Genomic DNA, 23,249 nt, shown 5'->3' on the forward strand with positions numbered 1-23,249 from the left:
GCTCAAGTCCACATGGGAGAAACCCATAACTCCAGCAAGAAGCTCTGCACCTATGGCAGGGCACAGGGGGCAATCCATTGTTTATATCTGTGGTACAAAAACTTAGCTTGCTGACTTTGTGGCATATTTCCCCTATTATTCAGTATCCTATTGCAGTTCGCCAGATGAAACCCAATGCTGGCATGTGCCTCCAGGAGGGCTGCTGGTGTTGTTTGCTTTGGAAGGAGGGTGGAATGGGGTCCTTACTCTAAGAACTCTGGATACATTTGTCCAGCTCTGATGATGAAATGAGCTATTTATGAAAAGGCATTGGTAGGACAGTAATGTGTCACTCACGCCTGTATTTCTCACACAGTATATTTCATGGTGACCTTAATAAACACTTTGACTCACACCTGTAGGTACAAAAATGTGGTACTTTCAGGTTTGAATCACTGGCTGTAGCAAGCCAATTGCACACCATTACTTTCTGTATTAGTTATCTCTCAAGCATTACCACGGGCAAATCTGAATTAAAAATAGCTGATGACTGTTTGTTTCATCTGTCTGTTACTTGACACCGCATGGTTATTCCAATACGTATGTTTGCCTCTTCCCCACCATGATCTCCGTTTGGCTTCCCCTTGCCTGATAACTATTTAAATACATTTTACTAACTTTGGATTCCTTGCTCACTTCACTTCACCTGGCCTGGCAGGTCTGTGAGGACTCAGGGGTTAGCTCCTCCACTTTTTTTTTTTTTGATTGTTTATTTTTCAGTGACTGTTTCTGTTAAGATAACCATGTTCAGAAGGAGAGTCTGAAACACATAAATAATGGGAAGTGCTAATAGTAAGCAGACTGCTGTAAAATGTGCTGGGGCTTTGACTTAAGGGAAGAAAGCGCAGCACTGTACTGTCCCTGATCAGGAAGCTGGAGCACTGAAGGTAAGGGGGAAGCATATGGGCATTTTTAAAACCTGGAAATGATGAAGAACGGTGTTGTCTGAGCGTGTGAATGTGTAATTGATCAGATGAGAGAAATCAAGCAGCACTTTTATTTTTTTTTTCAGTGATGAGAGGTGGAAAGTCGTTTCGTTTTGTCCAGCTTTTTTCTGCTCTTAAAAATGCTGGATTGCCTCTGAGAGTGTGTGGAAAAAGGCATGCATATAATATGCAGTGATTACTGTTTTTGACACAACTATTCAGTAAAGAGGGATGATTTTTTTTTTAAAAGACTGCTAAATTGCTCTGAAGCTCCATTTAATTGTCCTGCACATTTTGCAGTAAGCAATTTTAAGCAAATATACATTGATTTTATTTTCCAGGTGATTACTGTCTAGAGATAAAATACTCCTACGTACTTCAGTGATTTGTGTAGGGGTGCGAAGGCATTTTTATTTCTGGTACTTTTGGTTTTGTTTTTTTTTGCTTGTTGGGGGTTTTTTGGAACAAATAGGAAGAGAACAGTTTAAATATTTTATAGGCAACAATCAGTGCACTATAGAGCCTGAAAAAGTAAAATACTTCAAATACCTCAGCAGTGCTAAGAGGCTACCATAAATGACTGTGACTAGGACTTGTATCCACTTTTAATCACTGGAAAATTTCTTAAATGGCATAGGCTTTTCTGAGTCCAGTTGTTGCAGAACTTCTTCATCTGCCATCCGAAGGAACAACACACTGTTAGCCTAGTGCAGAACTCAGAGCAAACAAGAACAGGAATAGCTGAAATGAAGCTTGGGAACCCAAATCACTTGTGCTTTTTTATATGTCCTGTAAATAGGCAATCCAGTTAGTTCTGAATAAGGAAAAAAATCTTCGCACCAGGCCATAGTGGCCGACTGAGGCTGACTTCATCAGCTCTCAGTTAGAGATCCCTTGCTGGTATCCTGCCATTGCTGGTGGGGGGTGGGAGGGAAGGAGAAGTGAGAAGTGAGAAGAAATAAGGAGGAGTTCTTTTTCTGTACAGACTCAAAGCTTGTGGTTCTTCCCCTTTAGTTCTTCAGAGAACTGCCCATGTAAGGAGCAAAAACCCCCAGTTAATTGCTTGGAGGATAGACTTGTGAAAAATACTAACAAACTAGAGATTCTCTGCATACAGGGGCTTGAAACAAATTTATCTGTCCTTCCATGCTTCCCACTGGAACAATATTTAAATTACTTGCATTTTTTATGGCTTACTTAGCAAAACGTTATTAACAAGTGCTCACCTATGAACTGGAAGGGCCCAGCTAAGTAAGGGTGTGCAGGTGTAACTGCATCCCTGCAGCATAAATCTACATACAGAGATTTCACTCTGCAGCCTCTTAATCCTATCTCCTTCTTGGAAATGTTTGTCTTGTCTGTGCTTGCATTACTTGAGCTGTGCAAAATACAATGTAAGACCAGTAAAAAGCCAGCTAAATCTATGGCCCAGCTTGGGAGAAAATACCACTGCATCAGTCTTTAATTTCTCCACTGGAGCTGGGATTACTCACACAGAAGGCTGCTGGCAGAGGGGAATTCTGCAAGTGATTGTTAGCTGTAGGCTTAGCTGTGCTGGCTTGCATGCAGCTGGGGTGTGGGGGTGTGTATTGTGATCAGAGAGGCTGCCATGGAGATCCTTTTTCCAGGCAGCTTCCAGGGAAACTGAGGCAGTACTGAAGCCATCAGAGTACAGCCCTTCCCTGATCAGCCTCTTCCTGGCCAAATGAGCCTCTTTAGGCAGGGATAGAAAGCAGATACTTAATTACAGTCCTGGGTTTCTTTATTATTCATCTCCTGTGCTTGCAAATAATGATATACATGAAGGCATTAGCTAGTAATGATTAATCTAAATCATCCAGTAACAGTCAGACCAACCTTCCTGTGAGCTAAGCAGGTCAAACATTGATGCATCTTTTTTTTTCAGTCTCTCACCTAGCTGCACTGCAACAGTTTCAGGGTTGTTTTCCTTGTTGCTTAGAAAATATGTCTGAAGCTGTTTTGGTGACAGAGCCAGGTACCTGAAGGCCACCCAACTCATATCTTCCAATTATAAAAGATAGATGAAAATCTCTGAAATTCTGAGGAGAATCTCTAAAAGGGATACATATGGTTAGCATTTAGATACACCTTTACATGCAGTCAGCAAACAGCAGTACGCAGAGAGTTTACAGCCGGTACAGACCCTCAGTCTCAGGTATGCCTCCACCAGGCTACAGCTGAATCAGACATAAGCTGTCACATCTTCATGTCAGTTTGGCTTGTCTGTCAGCTTCAGTGCTAACGATTCTGCACACTTCTGATGACTTCTGCTCTATTGAGGTGTATTTCAGGGTGGTCACAGCATCACTGAAATTGCTGAGTGATGCTACTGAGGGAGCTACTCTGGGCTATCCTCTCTCAAGCCAGTCATTGGCCTCCTTAGGGAACAAGGGTGGATTCTACTTAAAACTTCATATTTTCTTGTTCTTTCTCTCTTATTTTTATATAACCATTACAGGATAATCTCAAGAAATGCCTTAGCATATGCATTAACTGTAAAAGAATGAAGAAGAGCCTTAGGGACACACTATTAAATCACAGCAATGAATCAATGCCTGAATAAGAAAAAGGAATCTTCATTTCCCAGGAAGTAAAGGAACTCATTTCACATTGAAGAGGGAATTGGAAGGGGCTTTCATCTTGTTCATGAGGAGCCCACTAGCTGGCTTTTTCTCCTCAAAAGGAAGAAAATAGTGCAGCCTCCAGAGGTACCAACTGGAAGCACAGGTGGGTGGGCTTCCCCAGCCCTCTCAAAGTCCTCCGATGGGTGGGTAGCTGTCAGAGTGACTTCCAGGTAGCAGGCATGAGTTTGTATTTTGTCCTTCAGCTGGAATGGCTCTGCTATCATTGCAAATGGTTGAGGTGCAGTTTGTCATTGCAGAAAAGATGTTAAGACAATGGATGGCTCTGTGCTCGAGTCATATGTTATGGCATGTACAGAAGTGTTATTTTCCTGCCACATCACTTGCTCAAGAACTGAGCTCTCTTGACTGCACTTGAGTTCTGTAGCAAGGCATAAGTAAGAAATCTCTCTATTTCTGCAGCCTGAGCCAGAAAACCTTGAAAAACAAGGCCTTCACCTTTTCTTCCATGCTCAGAAGTATGCCCCTATCCCCTGGTCTGAACTGTTCACCATCTAAGCTCTTGGGTTCTGATTCTGTCTGTGGGGATGTTACTAGGGCAGAGCTCTCTTTCTCTAGATTGGTTCTGCATCATGCTGGATGTTGTTAGCAGATCGTACTAATGAGCCTTGGCCCTGCCTTAATCTTCTGTAAAGACAAAAAATAGAGATTGGCTGGAACTGATGAACTCATTCTGGTGCAAATTTTCAGTGAAGAAAATTGAACTGGGGCTTGATTTTAGTGTGTTTAGACAGTTTACAGGGTATGAAAATCGTCATTTGTTACTCAGGTGTTTGAAGATGAATAAAAACTGGGTATGTGAATTCTTGTCCTCCAGTTATGGACATTTTCCTCACTGATTGCACCCTGGCATTCAGAGAGACAGCCTTAGCTGCTAGTCAAGGGAGACTGTCCGTGGATAGCAAGGCTTACAGTGCAACTGGCAAGCACTATGCCTGTCACAGGTTGCCACATGCTGACATTCACCTCAATTCATCGTTGTGTCTTCTCTGCTCTTCTTTTGTGTTGCATATTGTTTTGGGTTAACTCTCGAAACATAATTTGTGAACATCTGTGTCTCACAAAGCCTTTGGGAAGTTCTGTGTGTTTCCAAAATCAAGACTGATATATGTGGAAGGTTTCTTTAGTAACATAGGACAGATATTTCATGTAACATGTCATGTGGAATTCGCTGGATCATAAAACTACTTAGAACATGAACCCTAGCACCTACATATGGCTTGAATTTTTTTTATTTATTTAATAGAAAATAAATAGGTCATGCAAATCCCTGTCCAAAAGATACACCCAGAAGATATAAAGGAAAGGAGCAGGTGAGACTATCTGTAAAAAGAGCAATACTTGTTTTCTGCAAGCCTGTTATTTCCTGAGACTGTATCCTATATGAGTGGGTGCAGGACAGTCTCTCCTTGCCTAAAGGCTTAAGTGGTCTGAGTATAAACTTGAAGGTGCAGATGATATGGTAATGCTGGTTTCATTACAGTTTTCCCCTGACTAAAGCTGGGACTGTCCAGCACACTCCTTTACAAGGTAACCAGGTTCTCTCATCCATGGTTTTCTTCTTCCCTCATCTCTAGCTATTGCAACACTGCAGTACTCCACTGCTTTGCTCCTTTCCTACACTCAGAAAGTAATAACTTTCATCCTCTAAGACTTGAGTCTAAGTAAGAGGAGGTGAATAACTGTCTAGCCAAAATCTTGTCAGTGCTCTGTAAAAGGGCGCTACCAATTCAGTGTCAGTCATCACTTTGAACTGACGAGGAGGGCTAAAGTTTTCACAATCTCAAAAACAGATATGGGTGTCAGGAACCTGAGGAGGAGATGGGGGTTTTGCAGTATGACAGTCACCTGCAGATCTGCCTGATTTTCACTATATAATGTAATGCTGAACTACATCACCATACTGAGTTGAAGAGTTTTATACCATAAAGCTTCTTCCTTGCTCTTGCAGCAGCTTGTGATAAATTACCATGCTCTAGGAAGGGCAGTAGAAAGACTCTGTTTCTGCCTTAACAGCCAATGGTTAGGCACCTCTTCTGGGATTCAGAATATAAAGGTTAGGTTCCTTGCCCTTCTACGGTTGTTTTGTTTGATCTTGAGCAAGTTAATCAGTTGAAATTGACTATTCGCTACTGAAGTGTAAATGAGATAGAAGTCCTTCTTGTAGAATGAGAGTTTCTATGGATAACCATGAGGTGTACACGTACCATATTACTGGGGATCTGTATAAATATTCCAGAGTATAATGACTGATGTAGTTGCAGACAGTGGCCTTTTCCAGTCAGACATTTAATACCAGGAAATTTATTGTTTGGGTTCAGTTGCTTAAATGTCACTTGTCTCTGCTGGAAGTCACGGAAGGAGCATCATGCTCTTGCCTTGTGATTCTTATAGAGTTGTACTGTTTGTCAAGTGCAGTACCTGCCTTTTGCCTATGTCAATTATGTGCCTTGCACCTTTGCCTTTTTCCATCCTTTCTGTGTGTTAGTGACTCTATAAAAACAAGGGACAGGGCTCAGGTAGTGGAAGAAGTGAGCAGGAGTTGCAAGAAAGCCTCAGTTCAAGTGCAACCCTGTCTGAGAGACATCTCTTTCTTCTAGTCTTGACAGGCCTGCTGACAGGATGGGGCATGTAGAGGACACGGTAGCCTAGAGAGCAGCTGGAAATAATCATTGGGTCTTTGCCATTCAACCAGAAGGAGAAAGATTTGCCATGATTCTCCATACGTATTGCAAGGAGTCTCTGTTCCTCCCATTTTTCTTCATGTCTCAGTGCTTGAGGGTTTGCATTCTGAACAGAAGAAATAAACATTCCAGCTGAGGCCTGGAAAAGGTTCTCTCTGGAGGCAGAACACAGAGCAGGATTCATAACACATGGTCATCAGCTACGTCTATACCTTAATTGCATTCATGCTTCTACCAGGCTGCAACAATCTTCTTTGAGCTGCAGGTCTGATGAGCCCTCAGTTCCAGATAGCAGAAACACCAGCTTCAGTAGAACTCACAGACAGAAAAAGGTTTCAGCTGTTTTTTCTTCAGAAAAACAAAACAAAACAAAACAAAACAAAACAAAACTATTTTGATTAAACAAAGAAAATAATGGTCATATTTATTTTAACAGTACTTCCTCTAGAAAAATAGTTGGAATAGATTTTTATGAAATTTTTTATTTTTCTGGCTTGTATCAGAAGCAGTGTGACCAGCAGGAGTAGGGAAGTAATTGTTCCCCTGTACTCAGCTCTGGTGAGGCCGCACCTTGAGTATTGTGTCCAGTTCTGGGCCCCTCACTGCAAGAAAGACATTGAGGCCCTGGAGCGTGTTCAAAGAAGGGCAACAAAGCTGGTGAGGGGTCTGGAGCACAGGCCTTATGAGGAGCGGCTGAGGGAGCTGGGATTGTTCAGTCTGGAGAAGAGGAGGCTCAGGGGAGACCTTACTGCTCTCTATAACTACCTGAAGGGAGGTTGTAGCGAGCTGGGGGTCGGCCTCTTCTCTCGTGTAACTGGTGATAGGACTAGAGGGAATGGTTTCAAGCTTCGCCAGGGAAGATTCAGGCTGGATATTAGGAAATACTACTTCTCTGAAAGGGTGGTCAGGCACTGGAATGGGCTGCCCAGGGAGGTGGTGGAGTCACCGACCCTGGAGGTGTTCAAAGAACGTTTGGATGTTGTGTTGAGGGATATGGTTTAATGAGAACCATTGGTGACAGGTGGATGGTTGGACTGGATGATCTTATAGGTCTTTTCCAACCTTAGTGATTCTGTGATTCTGTGATTCTATGATCATTTGGAATATTTTCTTAGGGAAACTTCAAAACAAGACCACATTCCCTATCACAGCACCATCAGAATATTGTTTGATGCAGGAAATAAAATGAGCATTTTTAATTCATGCAAAACTGCCCTCTCTCAGTTAAGAACAGTAATAATAGACAATTTTAACTACTCAGATATATATGTGATACTTCTCATGGCCTATCATGTCACACAGTGGCAATTCAGATTGCCAACCAACTCTGCTAATCCAGTCTGGGATTGCACCATGTCTACCACACCACTCTCAGATCTAGATACTCTGGTTATAATTGCAGAAAATATTAAAATTACCACAAATACGTTCTGGCAATAGAGGAGACAATTTGGTAGCATAACAATTTACTCTAAGTTCCAAATCCTATTCCTTCACGAACTGGTTTGAATGCCATATGGGGATGAGGTTTGGCTCTGGAGAGATGTTGGATTTCTCTTTACTATGACTACAGTTACTTAGGTAGCCTTCTGGATAATGCACCAGTGTTGGCTTAGGAAGTAGATGTATTTTGAGTCACCAATTCTGTTCTCAGTTATTCTACTGACGTCAGTAATATGACTCTAGATTTATACGAGTGTAACTGAGAACAGAAGTTGGCCCAAAGTCAAGAACAGTGTCTCCTCTTCTCTGGCCCAGGACAAGCTTTTTGAGACACAATTGCTAGGCCAAATTCTCAAGGTGAATGGACCCCAGTCTACACTGATTGATCTTTGCAATGATCAGATGCTGGAATAGCTGAAGTCACCTTGTTCTATGCTCTTACTTTCTGTCAGTGTTTGAGGTCTTCACTGTAAACTGTGCAGACTCGTTCTCCATCTTCTTTTGGTTGGTGCAGGTATTTGTACCTCAGCAATGTAGTATCTCTTTTACCAAGAAGGTGAACTCACTTTGTCTGTCCATTATGACCACAGAGCATAAATGAAAGTGATCTTGCTAGATGAGAGAAATGAAGACTTGTGCTAAGAGCTTTCACCTTTTAACCATCTTAATCCAGAAATTGCCTTTCCTGATTGACTGGGGAAATGTGGCTGAAGTGACACTGTCTCTCTTGGCAAGGAGCTTCTCTCCTTGCTGAGGGTGCTGTGATCCTTCCCCCAGAGCTTATGCCCTGAGTAATGGTCAGAAGAAGCAATGCTCGTGGAGATGCCCAGGCAGCAGGATAGTTCAGAGGGAGCACTTAGCTCTGATGCAGCCAAGGATGACCAACAACACATGCACTATTGGCAGCTCAAGTATCCATTGATCCTTCCATTGATCTCTGGGTTTGGGGCTTCCTTGTGGATGGATGCCATACAAAGAGCACCACATAAAGAAAACAGCTCAGAAAGATTAAGAAAAGTAGTAAACCTTCCCTTCCCGTGCTCAGGGGGAGGCAGTGCTGATGACTTCAGGCCGCTGTGTAACTTGCAGGGCGCTGCCAAAATGCCACTGAGATGGCAAAACATTTCAGCCAAATAGCAGCCCATGGGGGTGTGGAAGAACAAACCATGCCTTCATGTATTGCAGCAGCAGTGATGTCACACTCTACAGCCAAGTTTGCTGGTTCACCCAGCTCCTGCCTAGTGAAAACAGTTGACATTCAGTCTGTGCCAGGCCAGGAATAGTCTCTGTAACTTAACCTCCTCATCACAACTTGCTAGACACTTAAAAGAGCCACTGAAAAAGCCTTCTTTTTAAAAGGGAAGGGAGGTTAAATTCTGATTAAGCTCCTTGAAATCTTTACATTTGTGCAGGGTTTTTCAATCGCCTGGTACCTGACATGTTCCTCAGCATTTCCCAAGCAGTTTGATATGTTTAGCTTTGCTTTTCACGATGTGGAAAATAAATAGACTGAATTCACATATCTGAAATTTTAGAACTGAGTAAATACTGAGCTAAGCACAAATACTGAATCTTGCTTGCAGATTGCTGTTTGTCAGAAAAAGTAGAGAAATATGATTTTATCAGATAACCAAACAGACTATGAATAGTTTCTTTCCTCAGCAGTTCAGAAGCTGCCATCATACTTATGTAAATGATAGCCAGACCAGTACAGTGCTGTTGTTTCAGTCCAGTCCTTGTAGTGACCCGTATCTTGAACGTTTGAAGAGGATACATTTCCCACTTTAAACACTACACTGCCCAAGCACTAACATTATGGCCTGCTGAGACAAGGATCTTCACAAAGGTTTCAGAGGTTTCAGAGACAGAGACTAGCCTACTTCAATCAGCAGCATGGAGTAGTTTTTATAACGGTGACTCCATCTAGGAAAATAATTGCTGGGATTGCTTCATGATCCCTGTGTTTATTGTTATCCTACTCACTTTTCAGCATATGTTCTCAGTTTACAAGGGACAAGATGTCTCTTCAGACCTCTGCCCATGAGATCTGAAAGCCAAGCTTCTTCCTAGTTCAGACATCACCACCAATAAATAGTGATAAGCATTGTGCCACTGGAATTTAGTCAACAGCTCTGTTAATGAGTGAGCCAGAACATAATCATATGCTCCCACAGCTGTGTTGGCTTTGCACAGTTAAGAGTACCACAGAAGCCGTAAAATCATAATTTAACCTCAGAGCAAAGAGATAACTCATCACATATCTCTGTGGTGAGGATGTTCTTCTGCATCTGGCTGCAACCAAATGTGGCGTTTTTCTGTTTCATTGCTTTTACATATACATTTTTTAGCCAGAAAACTTTAAAAAGACATTGAAAAGTTCTGTTGGGTACAGTGTTGTCCTTAAGATAACAGTAACAACAGTCCTTCCTCAGATAAGGTGTAGGTGATCATCCCAGTGAGCAAGCTCTTGCTCCTTTCTACAGGCTTTTTTTGGCTGCTGCAGGATTACACAGAAGTTTCCTCAGAGGGGGCTCTTATTTCAGGAAAATCTACTGTACTTACTCCTATATCCTATTTGCCTTGCCTTAGTGCCAGGCAGTTTTCCCTGTGGGAAATAAAGATTGTCTTGCAAGGGTTAGACAAACTAGCCATGGGGCTCTGCACAGCTAAAGGGAAGCAGCCGTCTGTGTCCACCATAACTGAGCTTTCCTTTAGTGTCCTTTGACTTGTGTGTGGAAGCACAAAGATTCCTTGTTTACTGCCCCTCACTATCCTATCTGTCTATATTTCCTCTCCTTTACAGCAGAGGCAGAAAAAAGGATGGGCTTTCAGGTCTCAGCATCTTTACTTCCCAGTCTAGCAGATGGACGTCTGTCTATCCCCATTGGCAGCAGATAGTCAGATGCCTCTGGAGTGGAAATACACATTTTCCTCTGCAGCCCTTCTGAAAGGGTGGCACAACTGGGAGGCAGAAAGCAGCAGGGAAAGAGCCATATGGCACAACCCTCTGCTGGGGCTACCAGAGTGCTGGAGATTGTGCCAGTTATTTGCTAGGAGCCTGATTGCACTCCATAAGCTACCAAACCCCAAAGTTATCAGGTTATTATCACTGTGTCTCTTTTGGTAAGAAATCCTCTAAGTCACTCCTGAAATGGTTGTAAAATGTGAATGAACAAATGAATGAATGAGTATAGCGTATGAGAATATCTTTATCCCATGCAAACAAATGTCTTCAATGTTTTCAAATTACAGAATTCATTTAAGATCAAAAATGCTGGAGATTGGAAACATCCCAATAAACTACTTCTGTCGAAGCTACATCATTGGATTATTTTTACCTCCTCACTAACGATGCTCGGAGATGAAGCCAAATACAAGCATGAGAGGAAGTTCTAGAGATGAGAAGCAAAATTGGTGGGTATGTACCTATATTTCCAAAAATTATGTGGGGTGATAGAAACAAAGCTCAGTTTTGAAAATCTTTGTACAATGTAAAAGGAAAAAGCTAATTTTATTTCTGGTGCTAATCTATTTTAGCACTACCTAAGTCATTGGGATTTTATGACTGGGAGGACAGGAATCAAGATTCAATGTGATAATTTCAGGTTATAAATAGGTTGGCTGAATTTTTTAAATAGAAAAGGAAGGTAAGGAGCATTTTCATTTTAAGAACTGTCTGAGTAACTCAGCTGAGAAACCCCAGTTCCTCTGGTTTTTCACACTTGCTAGCACCGAGTCCTCATGGGGAAAGTTGTGCCATTTCCAGGAGTCTTACAGATCTGAGCCAAAGTAGAGTTGTGGATCTGGACAATTGGATGGGCTGAATTCTGTATTTCATTGCTCAGTTCTACAGTAGAGCCAAGCTCTAGGTGGGGATGGCCTCCACCTGTATAGAATGGATAGATGGATGCTACTTTGAATGGGAACTTCGGTGTTTTAGCTCATTACGAGTTAATTATGAAATTCCACTGGGAAATGGAAATACAGATCAGATTTTCTTTAGGGAGTGGGTTTTATCTGCCTCCTAAATATGCTTCTAAACTTAGTGTCCCTGTAGTTAGCCAATAGCCTGCTAAAGCCATTCAGTGTGAGAATACTTGTCTAAATTGTTTAGAAAGTAAACTATAAAGGGTTTTAGAGTATACATTTCAAGCGTAGCTGAAGGATCTACTGCTTATATTTGTTCCTCCCAAAGATTCCCCCATTCTGTCTCCAGACTGATGTAAAAATAGACCTTGATTGGACCCTGCCTTCACATTGCAATCAGAGAATAATGGAAGACTGATATAATTGTGTTGAATGGGTTACCGTTCACTGCCATCAGTTCTGGAAGTGAAACCAAATGTTCCCTGCACTCCTTTACTGGGACTTATAGAGTCCCCTAGACACTCCTGCCTTCTGCTGGCTAAACTGATATTAGCAGGCTCTTCAGTTTCAGTACGTCAACCCAACCGTATCTGAATATGGGTAGCTAAAGCATATTCCCTCAGCAATATTTTCTTGGAACATGTAATGCACAGCAAACTATTTTTTATATTATTTTTTAATGCTTTACTTGCAGCGCCATTCTTTTTTCTCATGCTCAGGCTGGTAATTATCAAAGCAAAGCTTGACTGGTACAGAGAGGCTCACCTTTGTAGACATAGTGTGCACTGATGTACACTGACATTCTTTTTTGAATTTGCTTATTCATCCTGGCCAAAAAAAGCCAACCTCCACAGCACTTGGAAGCATTGGAAGTAAGCAAAGAAAAGTACTTGAAATTGGGCTCTTAAGTCTTTAAGAACTCAGTAAGGAATCTTAATGGCCTTTTTCAGGACCTATCTACTGCAAACTACCCAATTGGCTGGAATAATAATTTTGGAATAATAATGTTTTTCATACTGTTTAAGGTGTTCCTAGCTTTTTTTTTTTTTTTAAATACATGAAGCAACAAATTAGTCAGTGACCAACCTATCTAGAAAATACTCTTTTTCTAATAATATTACTATATAAAAATGATAATTCATAATCTGTCTTTGCAGAGGAGAAAGATTTCTTTACCTGCTCCATAAGATGAATCAGTATGCTGCAGCACTGACTGGAGGAATTGCTTTATATTTATAAATTGCAAACGACTGGAACTCTGCAACACAGTCATCTGCCCATTTGACACCTGGTGTTAATCCTTTGGATAGTTCATTCATGACTCCCATGAACAATGCAGGGAAATAAGAAACATACAGAAGGACAGAGCGACTCCTCAAGTATTGGGAGTCTCCTGGATGACACAGACCGAGAGGTGAGCAGCCTCACAGATCGGGCTTTCAAAAGTCTGTGTGTGGCAGAACTTGAAGACTCTTACAATGAACCAGATCTTGCCATTTCACCTGATTTCACTCGCCAGTTCTCTGCTAAATTTCATCCAGGGGCATTAAACCATGCCATCAAATTAACAGCAAGCTGTAACAAGCTAGCAGCAAGAAACAATGAACATGCAATATGGGCTTCAACATTCCAGCAGTTACCAAAGTGTGCTCCAGAAGAGAAAAAGAGTGCCAAGAATAACACCCTTGGTACGGAAAGGAAAAAGCTGAATTTGCCAGTCCCTGGTCCAAGGAACAATAAACATGTTTCAAAAGTGTCTTCGCTGATTAAGACGTTTGATAAAACTGCAAATCAAGGGTCAGGAGATTCCCTGATAGCCAGTAAGCAGCCCATTAAAAATAGCTTTCAGAGATGTAAATTAAATCATGGAAATGATATGGCATGCTGGGATAACACAGCCATTTTAAACATCCACAGGGAACTGTCTGGATTTTCTGAGGATAGTCAAGATAGCCACCATGTCAGAGGCAAACATGAGCCACAGAAAAAACCTAATAAAATAGATATGAGTTATTGTGGTTCTGATGGTTGTTATCCTGTGCTGATTGAGATGTCAAAAGTAGCCAAGTCAAATTTTTCCCGTTCATCTAAAAATGCTTTCAAAAACAAAAATTTGAAAGTTAATGAGCCAGCAAAAAAAGGCAATTTTCTTCACAGTGAGAACAGTGCTTTTGAATCATGGAATGTCCATCATAAAAAATTGTCTGAAAAAGAGGAAATTGTTGATCCAATAACAAAAAAGGAAAGTCTTACATACCTTGAAGATGCACCAGTTATTGAAGGATCTCATGCAAGTGAACTTAAATTGCCACCCGTCAAGGCCACTATTACTAAGAAGCAGAAGAAAGATTTTCAGATGGAGCCAACTCCACCAGAAACTGCTTTTAGTATCCCCCTCCCAACTGTATTTGTACCTCAGGGTCCCCTCCCTTCTGGAACTGATTTTCCTGCTGCTCTTCCTCCTGTACCCCCACCTAGGATCCACGTGCACCAGGATCCTCCTCAGCCACGTCCAGTCCCTCAGCCACTTCCACTTCCAGCTCCCCCACATCCCCCAACACCACCCATCCGTGAAGCCCCTCCTATACCACCCCTGCCGCTTCCAGATCAACTTTCCCCTCCTGCCATGTCCCAGACCTCCATCTCACCCCAGTCCATGTCCCACAGGATGGTTTCCCCCTCATCTCTGTCCCAGGTACCTGTTCCACCTCCGCGAGGGCTTCCAGCCACCTTAACCAAAGAGGAAGCCACCAGTCCACCCTGGAGGAGGCTGAGGGCTACAAAAGGGGCATCAGAGAGGAGACAAACATCAGAGGAGTTCTCAGCCAGCAATGAAACATGTTTGTTGTCTGAAAAAGCTTCTGGAGCCAAACCTGATCAGGATGTGACTCCTCTGATTAAACAGGCAAACTCTCCTGGATCAGTCAGTCCCATTTTTAACATCACTAAACTCTTAACACCCATTATACCACCAAAACAGGAGATGGACCCCATGGAAAGTGAGATGATCCCGCTCACACCTCCTCCCACTGAAAGCATGTCAGAGAGAGACGATGAAGGGAGTGTGTTTAGTGATTACAGGTCTCGGGACAGTTACAAATCAAAAGCATCAAGTCTATTGTTCAACTTGAAAGATGTGCGTAAACGTGTTAAGACTATTTACACCCCTTCTCCTCTATTAAGAGTCTTGGAAAATAGAAATAGGGCTAGGGAAAGTATACAGGAGAATTTGCAAGAAAAAAATAGCATGAAGATGGCAGAGAAAGATGAATTGAGTGATATAACTTCAGTGTTGTCTGAGAGTATTCATGAAAAGGACAATAAAACTGATTTAGCTGGACACTTCACAGACAATTACCTGACTTTGAGTTCACCCCAGACAACAGCAGACTTTTTATTTCACCAGACTGGAGACAATTTGCAGCAAGATCATTCAACACATGAAGATCTGATTAAAAATACAAGGGGTAATGAGGACCACCCCTTGCTAGGGCATCAGTGTGAAGAGCCCAATTTAAGAAAAAGTTTGCCTTATCCAGCAATGAAACTATACAGTAGAGACGATACAGATACAACACTTGGGCAGCCCTTGCAAAATTCCAGTTTTCAAGCTGAGGAAAAGGAGAGACAGGCTGGTAAACTGAATGAAAATGTTGCTTTCAAAACACTCCCAAGCCAACTCTCACCAGCAGAGGATGTACTTTACAGCGACATCCAAGCCAACATGGCTGTCACTGGCCATGAAGCACAAGGCAAAAGAAGCCCTAGTTCTTCTGAACAGTCTTTCATCTCCACAGTAGAGCAACCATTTCAGGAGGAGCCACTTTCACCAGAACCCCTGGTGGAGAAGGAAAGCCTTCAAGAAAGCCAGAGGACTAAAGCTGAAATGAGTGCAGAAAGTAAGAAAAGCCACGAGGAGAGAAGGAATGCAGTTGGGGAAGACAAACTGCAGTATTATGCTTGTGTCACCTCTGGTACCGGTGCAGCAGAGAGGAAGGAGGGTACAGTTACTGAGAATGAACAGAGTAGCACGATGAAAGAAAAACTAAGACAAGAGAAAAAGGAAGAAGCCAATGGCATGGATTCTGCTTCTGACAGCATAAAAGACGCGTCCACTCCAAGGTCTGAGGAGCCACAAACTCGACCATCTTCAAGTTCAGCCAAACCCTGTCTGTTTATGATCAAAGATAACACATTCAGGTCACCTCAGGTAATAAGAGCTGTCAAGATGCCTCTGTTGAGATCCTTTTCCCTAGATGATACAGTGAGCAGTAGTTATAAAGAAATGGAAGGTAGATTTGCACCCCCAGCTGCACACAGCAAGCAACCCCAGGACATGCTGCATGCCCCGGAGCAAGGCTGGTTGGCATCGATGCTCAGAGGGCAGCAGGATGTGAGGGAAGGAGCAACCGACAGAGGGAGAGATGCCAGTGAGTCTGGATCTACTACAGCAACACTGGACCCCAATCTTCTGGAAGATACAGAGAGCTTTTTGTTAGGGAAGCTGATGGAAGAAGATGAAGAGACTTGCGCTTTGTTAAACAAAGTTGGGAAAATGAATGAGGAAAGTATCTGCAGAGATAAAGAGAAGCCCCAGATTAGGAAGGCAAGACGCAGCTTAACACAGCCAAATTTAGGTCTAGAAAATGACCAAGCACAAAACAGCCCCAGGTATCCAACAGAAAGAAAGGTAAATTATTTTAAGAACCATCATTTATTTAACCGCAGAGGTGGTTCTTGTGCAAAAAAAATAATAACTACAGAGACAATTTCCCCTGTGACTGAATCTATACCGGAGGACCATACATATCTTTCTGTATCCCACGAAGCTTTAGAGGATGTGCTAGACATGGAAGATACACAAGTTTTGTTAGACAGCCTTGAATGCTCTGCTGTTACAAGCCCTAGATCAGGAAGCACAATGCACTCTCTTGTCAGTTTACCATCAGAGAAACCAACAATTTCTAGCCTTGGGGAGACAGAAGGTGCTATAAACCCTGCCTTACTGAACATGGCATTGAAGAGTCAAGCTGATACATCTGCAGAAGAAATACTCAATTCAACACAGATGCATCCTCTACTTGATCCTGCAGGGGAAGCTGAGAGACTGGGACCTGGGGAGAGAGGAGCGGGCAAGCCTCCTGCTGTGCCACCAAAAACAGAAAAGGCTCTGCGGCGGGCCAAAAAGCTGGCAAGCAGGAGGAAGAAAATAGAAGAGCAGCAGAAAAAGCATCAGACAGAGCATACAGATGTTGCAGGGAGAAAAGTTTCTCGTTCTGGACACACACTAGCATCTCCCTCACCACTGGGGTATTCTATCCATCCTGCTCCTCACTCAACATTTACTTCTCCAGAAACCAGTATAAGAAGACTTAGTGGTGCACCTGCAGTAAGCCCTTCACCTTCTTTGACCCAGCGTAAACTTCTTCAAGACCCCGATTCTGGCCAATACTATGTAGTTGATTTACCAGCTGAAGTTAATTTAAAGACTTTTTATGACCCAGAAACTGGCAAGTATGTTCAAGTCTCAGTCCCTTCCTCAGAAGAAAATGTATACCAGCCCTCATCTTCAGAAATCAGGAATTCTCCTTATGCCTCCTACCCTAGAGCACTGCCTTTACCAGCTTCATCTGTGGCAGTGCTGAGATCACCTTCTCAGCTGTCCGAATCTACCTGGTTAATGTCAGCCATACAAGGAGAACCGGCAGAACTACCAAAAGATGGTCAACAGGACTACAAATATGCTGGAGCTGTGGATAACCAGCCCTGTATTGAACCAGCCTCTTGCTCCTGCAGCCATGATACTGAAGAAACTCACATTTGCTTAGGAAAGGACATGAGCTCAACCCCAAATACAGCACTAGTGTCTCTCACTAATTTAGATAATTTTTCTGCTGGAGGAGTATCTTGAAAAAATGAAGTAACAAAACATGCCAGCTGGTGTTAAGATCCATTTGGACAGTCACATGCACACACGAGCACACACAGATTTTATGTTTGTACACTATGTCTGAATCTCATTATGGTTTGGGTGGGAAGGAAAATGAAGGATGATCATGTTGAAAGATAAGAGGAGATGGTCTCTCTGAAGAAGTGTAAAATTGAGTGAGCCCCAAATCACCAGTGAGATAAAGGGGCAATGTCAGCTAAACAAGTAAACACAACAGTATGAAGCCACTGCTTGTTGCTACTGCTGCTTTGCCACTAGGGTGGCCTGGGATTGCCAAAGCAAGTGTTCTTTTGCCCCGATGTGTTGCATGATGTATGACAGAAAGTAAAGCCTATGAGACCATCCTGTCCATCCTGAGAACTAAGAGAGATGCCGCATCTCTTGAACTTTCCTCACTCAGTGCCTTTGAACTGTACTGGCAGGTAGAAAGCTTCAAACAGGCCACAAACCTGAGATTCATTTTTTGCTCACATTGATTAACCAGATCTTATTAACAAGAAGATTGCATACTGGATGCACAGTACAACAGCCATACCAAAGAAAAATTTAAACCAGAATACAGTTGCAGCTGCTCTTGACTTCTTATATACTTTTGTAGTGTCCACTAACATGCTGCTGAATTCTTTATATTTGTTGATAATTTCCAAATACGCTCCTCTAGCATCAGGGGTTATTTATAATACAACTTCTACTTATCTCGATAGTTGGCCCAAAATATTTTGGTAAGGAGCAAGATTGAACAAAATCCTATAACAGTATTTAACTTTTTGTTAGGATGAAAAGATCTCTGCTTGATACAATTAAAATGCTTTTCGTTTTGGTTTGGTGTTAGGCTCCCACTGAAATACAGTGCTAACTTTTAAAATCTGAAAAATGTTGTTCTTAATTTTGTTTTCATGCATTCTGTGATTTAAAAAAAAAGAGAGAGAGAGAGAGAGAGAGACAACATCCAAAGTATTAATTTCTGAAAAAGTGCTTTTTTGGATTATCACTATTCTTTGAAAGCTCTGTATCAAACTATGACTCATCCCTGCTTAAGATATTTTTTATCATCACAGACAATAAGAGAACCTTGGTGAAAAGATGGAAAAAAATTGAATGTAATGTGTCTGCTTATAAATACATATATTTGGAGTAATGGTTTCCCTTTTTTTCCTGTCTCATTTCATAGTTTTCCTTTATCAAAATTGAAGTACAGGAGTATTTTAATGTCTTCAGACATTAAAATTTTTTCAGTGAACTTTGACTTGAACTCAGAAAATCTGTTTTCCCCTAGAACAGAGCTCATCTTGGAAGAAATAAATAATCTGAAAATCAAGAGTGTTTCAGAAACAAGAATCACTTCCCAAGTTGATACATTAAGATAAATGTCTCCTATTATGAATATTTTTCCTTTATTTTGGTCACAAATATCTCACCAAACTGACATAGTGCTATTTACACTGTACTTCTCTGGTATCTGCTTTCATTGTATACAACATAATGCCTATCCAGCATAGGACAGGATGTCATCTACATATCAAAGTATCAATAAATAGATTTATTAAAGTTTTCCAAGGAACCTATATGATTGGAAAGCCTAGAAGAATGTGCAAGCCATTTTTTTGTTGTTTGATCTCACTAACGTAAATACCCTTAGGAGCCAGAAGTCAAGAGGTGAACAGGCTCTCAAAAAACAGAATAATAGCATGTTTTCCAAGGGGAGTCTGTGAAGTATATGTACACGTTAAAAAAAAAAAATGGTAATTTGGTTAGCAAAACATAGAACTGCATTAAACAAACAAACAAACCTTTAGCTTGATTAACTTTTGTTTGTTTTGTAGATGTCCACATTTTTCCTTCTGCACTCCATTTTTTTTTTTTTCAGATTCTTCTCTCACTATGGAAAATTGTATCCTCCAGTATACAACTGCTAGGTATGTGAGGAAAGCAGAGTGAATTTTTCAATTTCTATGACAGCAACGTGAAGCCTGGATGTCTGAAGAGGAGACAGTACTAAATTGAATACCAAACACCTTTAGCCAGTGCTTTCTGTTAGCTAATGGGATCTACACTCACAGCAAACTGAATCTCTAAACTTGGATGTGTGTAACGCTTTAATGCTATAATGCGATGGAAAGCACAGCAATAACAGCAGTGTGACAAAATCCTAGGCTTCAGCAAATGAGGACAAGCCCAAAAGCAGCAGCCATGAACACAGAAACAGAGAAGAAAATTTGCTTACCTTTGGAAAGCCTCAAGGTTGACAGGGATCTCCAGTGAGGTAACCTCACCTGCACTGCCAACCCTTAAAGAAGATCTGGGAATGGGTGGATCCATTCCTTCTGGTCCCCTGGGTTGGCCCTGCCTTCCCACCAGGTGCTCAATCACTGTTTCAGGCAGTGATTTAGCATTTCTTCTAGAATGTGTCACAGAGAATTTTGGCCAAGAGAATCTGTAGCTAAATGAAAGAAACCCAGAGCTGGAGGTCTTCGAAAATAAGTCTGAAAATGATTTTTATCATGTATTCAGATCTGTCCCCAGACTGCATTGACACATGGAGTGAATGCTGTTACACAAGTATTGCTTCAGGTCCAGACAGATTATTTATATATATGCATATAGGAAAAAAAAAAAAAATCTAAAGTTAAATATACATGTATTTTATGCACCTATAGAACTGCTGTTTGCATGTCAGTATAAGACAGCAGTGATGTCTATGATGGTGAACACAAAATGTGTGTTAAAAGGTGGCAAAACAACAAGTTTTCAAATAACAAATATTTGTCCCCCCTTGTGTTCTTCTGTTTCATTTGGTTTCTTTTTCCATTGCAATAGTGGAAAATCTAGGTCTTCTAGACAAGATGACAGCTGTTAATTGATCTCTTTTGGAGAGGAAGCTGTGGGAAATGTGCAATAATCACTAAAACGTTTATTAAAAAAGTACTGTTTTGTGATGCTAATGGCCATGACGTTAAAGTAGAGTGAAAGGATGTGTAGGCAAACAGAGCTGAATTCAGTCTTGCAGCAGCCTATGGCTTGTGTGCAGAGAAGCACAGCAGACTGAGAGAGGCTGGGACTATTGCTTTCACTGTTCTCTTCTCTTGCAGTTTCTGTTTCCCATGCTGCATTCCTGGGTGCTCCCAGGCTTGGTTGCAGTGATGGATCTTCCTTACTAAGTGTGACAGGGACAAACATGGGCCCAGAAAGTAGCATAGGTATCCCTCAGCTATACCCTGTCACTGGAGCCTCCTCACTTAGAGCCTTTCTCCTTCTGGGGCAGCCCCAATGCTTTTCATTCTCATTGTCACACAACAGATGGGGTCTGCCAATCCATTGCCATGATTCAGTTCCAGGAACTCATCTTTCCTCATGCAAAATGCTGCATTTGCTTCAGAGAGTGCAGCTGAGTTGGAACATCCCCTCCCTGGGTGTTCAGGGCCTTCGTAACCATCTCTCCAGGAACATATGTGTCATCAGCACACTCTGTATTTGCAAATAAGTAATTATTAATTAACAAATAAAATAAATGGGACTTGTTTTGCAATATTAGGATGACTTCTAACCAGCTTTTTCATTACAATTACATCTCACTGTAGCTTTACCTCCAGTTATGCCCACAAAACTATCGACACCAGTGAAGAATGTGTGGAGTACACAACCATAGGTCTGGGAGCTGCCTTGTGCAAGACTTCCTCTTGCTTTCTACCTCTCCTACAGAGAGGTGGGCAAGCCAAGCGGGTGCATCCCATGCCAGCACCACAGCCATCCTTCCCTCCACCCCATCATGAGGGCTGCAGTCTAGTCAGAAGCCCTGCAGGTGAGGCACCAGCCCCTGGTCCAGCAGTTTCTTCTCAGTTTCTCTCTTTGTCTGTTACATTACTGAATACTGCTGAAACTTCTAAATGATGTTTCAGCTCTCTTTTTGTACCGACAAGCAATTTCATTCAGATTCTCCCTGATTTGAACCCTGACTAGCCAAGCAGTCCTGGCTGACCATGAAAATGTTACTGTGGCTTGGTTAGGACAGAGCTCAAGCAGAAAAATTTACTAGGTGTGATTTACCAGAAACACTTTCGATAGATTTGCATCTTTGTATTTGGGGAGATACACTCTGTTTTCTTCCTGTAAAGACTTCTATATTTGATCCTCTGTCTCACTCAAAAGTAGCATCAGGAGCTGGTGATATTGTATGTGATGGGTTACATAGGCTCTAGTGAATACACTTAAGTGTGTAATTTGGAGCAACTCATTTACATCAGTCATTTTTATTAAGGAAACTGTGCTTCAGAGCCTTATACAAGATAGAAAGAGCATGAAACACTTGAGTAAATTGAATATCAATGTGATTTTTGTGTGTGCAAAGGCCCATTATAACAATAGAGGTCAACAATTAATTTATTTCTTCTTTAGAATCATTATTTCAGTCTTACAATGATCTTATGTTTACCATTGTCCCCTAATTGATATTAAAGATAATAATGTAATTATGGAGTTGAAGTGGAAAGGGAACGGCTGAAAATGACCTGTGGTGTTCCCTTACTTCTTTTCAGTATTCTCAAAATTTTTATGATATTGATTTTTTACATTAGGTAGACAGGTCTTCAGTACTCTATGGGCAATTAGAGGCCTTGTTTCTAATATTTTACTTAACATACTTACAAAGCAGCATTTCAATAGTGCAGAAGAGAAATCATTTATGTCCCAATTGCTTAAAGCTCTGCGTTTTTATTAAAGCAGATCTAACTCAGGATTTTGGGAAGCAGTTTTCCATGCTAAAAATTAAACATCTTCCCATGTCAAAGTCCAGTAGCAAAGATGAATAAATCAACGTCTGAGGTACCTCAGAAGGAGGTATTTAAGATGCTGTGAGAAGTAGGGATGGTCTTTGAAATTTTTCTGGCAATGGAAAGAAGTTGAACTCCAGCAACAAATCATAGATGTTTAAACCTAGGGAATGCTTTGAAAAGCCAGGGCTTGTCAAAGTCAACCTTCCTCTGCACATCCCTAACTCTCCCTTATGCTTACTTGGCCAACCTTTTTCCAGAGTTCTTAGTGCATGCCTGCTCCCACCCATTCACTGTCAGACCCTCTCAAGTGCCGCTCCAGTTTCTTAAATCTGTCACAGGGAGTGGCAACATTCAAAACAAAACAACCAAAAATGGGCACCATGCTTTTTCACTACAGCAATAACAGCCCTTATTCACCAACATGGAGCATTTCAGGTAAGCTCAGGTGACTTTAACCAGGATTTTCTTTACATTGACAGGCCACAGATGGCACAGACAGATTGAGATAAACAGGGATCCTTCCTTTTATTACAAGTGCTGATAAGCTGCAGAAGATGCAAGACAGATCAGGCCCAAGAGAAACTCTTTCTTTGATCACACTGAGATTTCTTTGACCATGCTGAGAAAGTCCATTGGGGTAATCAGTTTCTGCTGGTGAGTGCTGCCTGGATCAGGTCTCCTGGGACTGCATCTTTTCCCAAGGAAAGTGATGGAAATATTTCAGAATTATTAATTGCCAAAATTGGCTGTGGGTTTTTGTTTTTGTTTTTGTTTTTTTTTTTCCAAAGAGAAAAGTCATAAAGAAAATGCAATGTAAGAATGTTATTTTTTATAGTACATCAATACATGGATGTAGGGCTATATAACAGTGTTTCTGTTGTTTCATCTCTACATGTCCGTTTAACTTG

At 41.5% G+C, this 23,249-nt stretch overlaps 1 protein-coding gene across 5 annotated transcripts in view; it reads left to right on the forward strand.

Moving 5' to 3' along the window:
* Positions 1–18,392, forward strand: part of C8H10orf71 (chromosome 8 C10orf71 homolog) — a 76,170-nt gene extending 57,778 nt beyond the window's left edge. For 3 of the 5 annotated variants that reach the window (XM_090145181.1, XM_090145180.1, XM_090145178.1), the window contains exons 2-3: positions 11,008–11,173; positions 12,780–18,392. In XM_090145181.1, coding sequence (XP_090001307.1) covers positions 12,956–17,533 — 4,578 coding nt within the window. In that variant the 5' untranslated portion in view covers positions 11,008–11,173; positions 12,780–12,955 and the 3' untranslated portion in view covers positions 17,534–18,392. Of the gene's footprint in view, positions 1–530; positions 927–11,007; positions 11,174–12,779 lie in introns of those variants that run through there. The other 2 variants (XM_090145177.1, XM_090145179.1) reach the window with 2 other exon arrangements.
* Positions 18,393–23,249: the final 4,857 nt, after the last annotated feature.

The sequence above is a fragment of the Phasianus colchicus genome, chromosome 8 (assembly GCF_987193195.1).
Source record: "Phasianus colchicus chromosome 8, bPhaCol1.hap1.1, whole genome shotgun sequence".
Lineage (NCBI taxonomy): Eukaryota > Metazoa > Chordata > Aves > Galliformes > Phasianidae > Phasianus > Phasianus colchicus.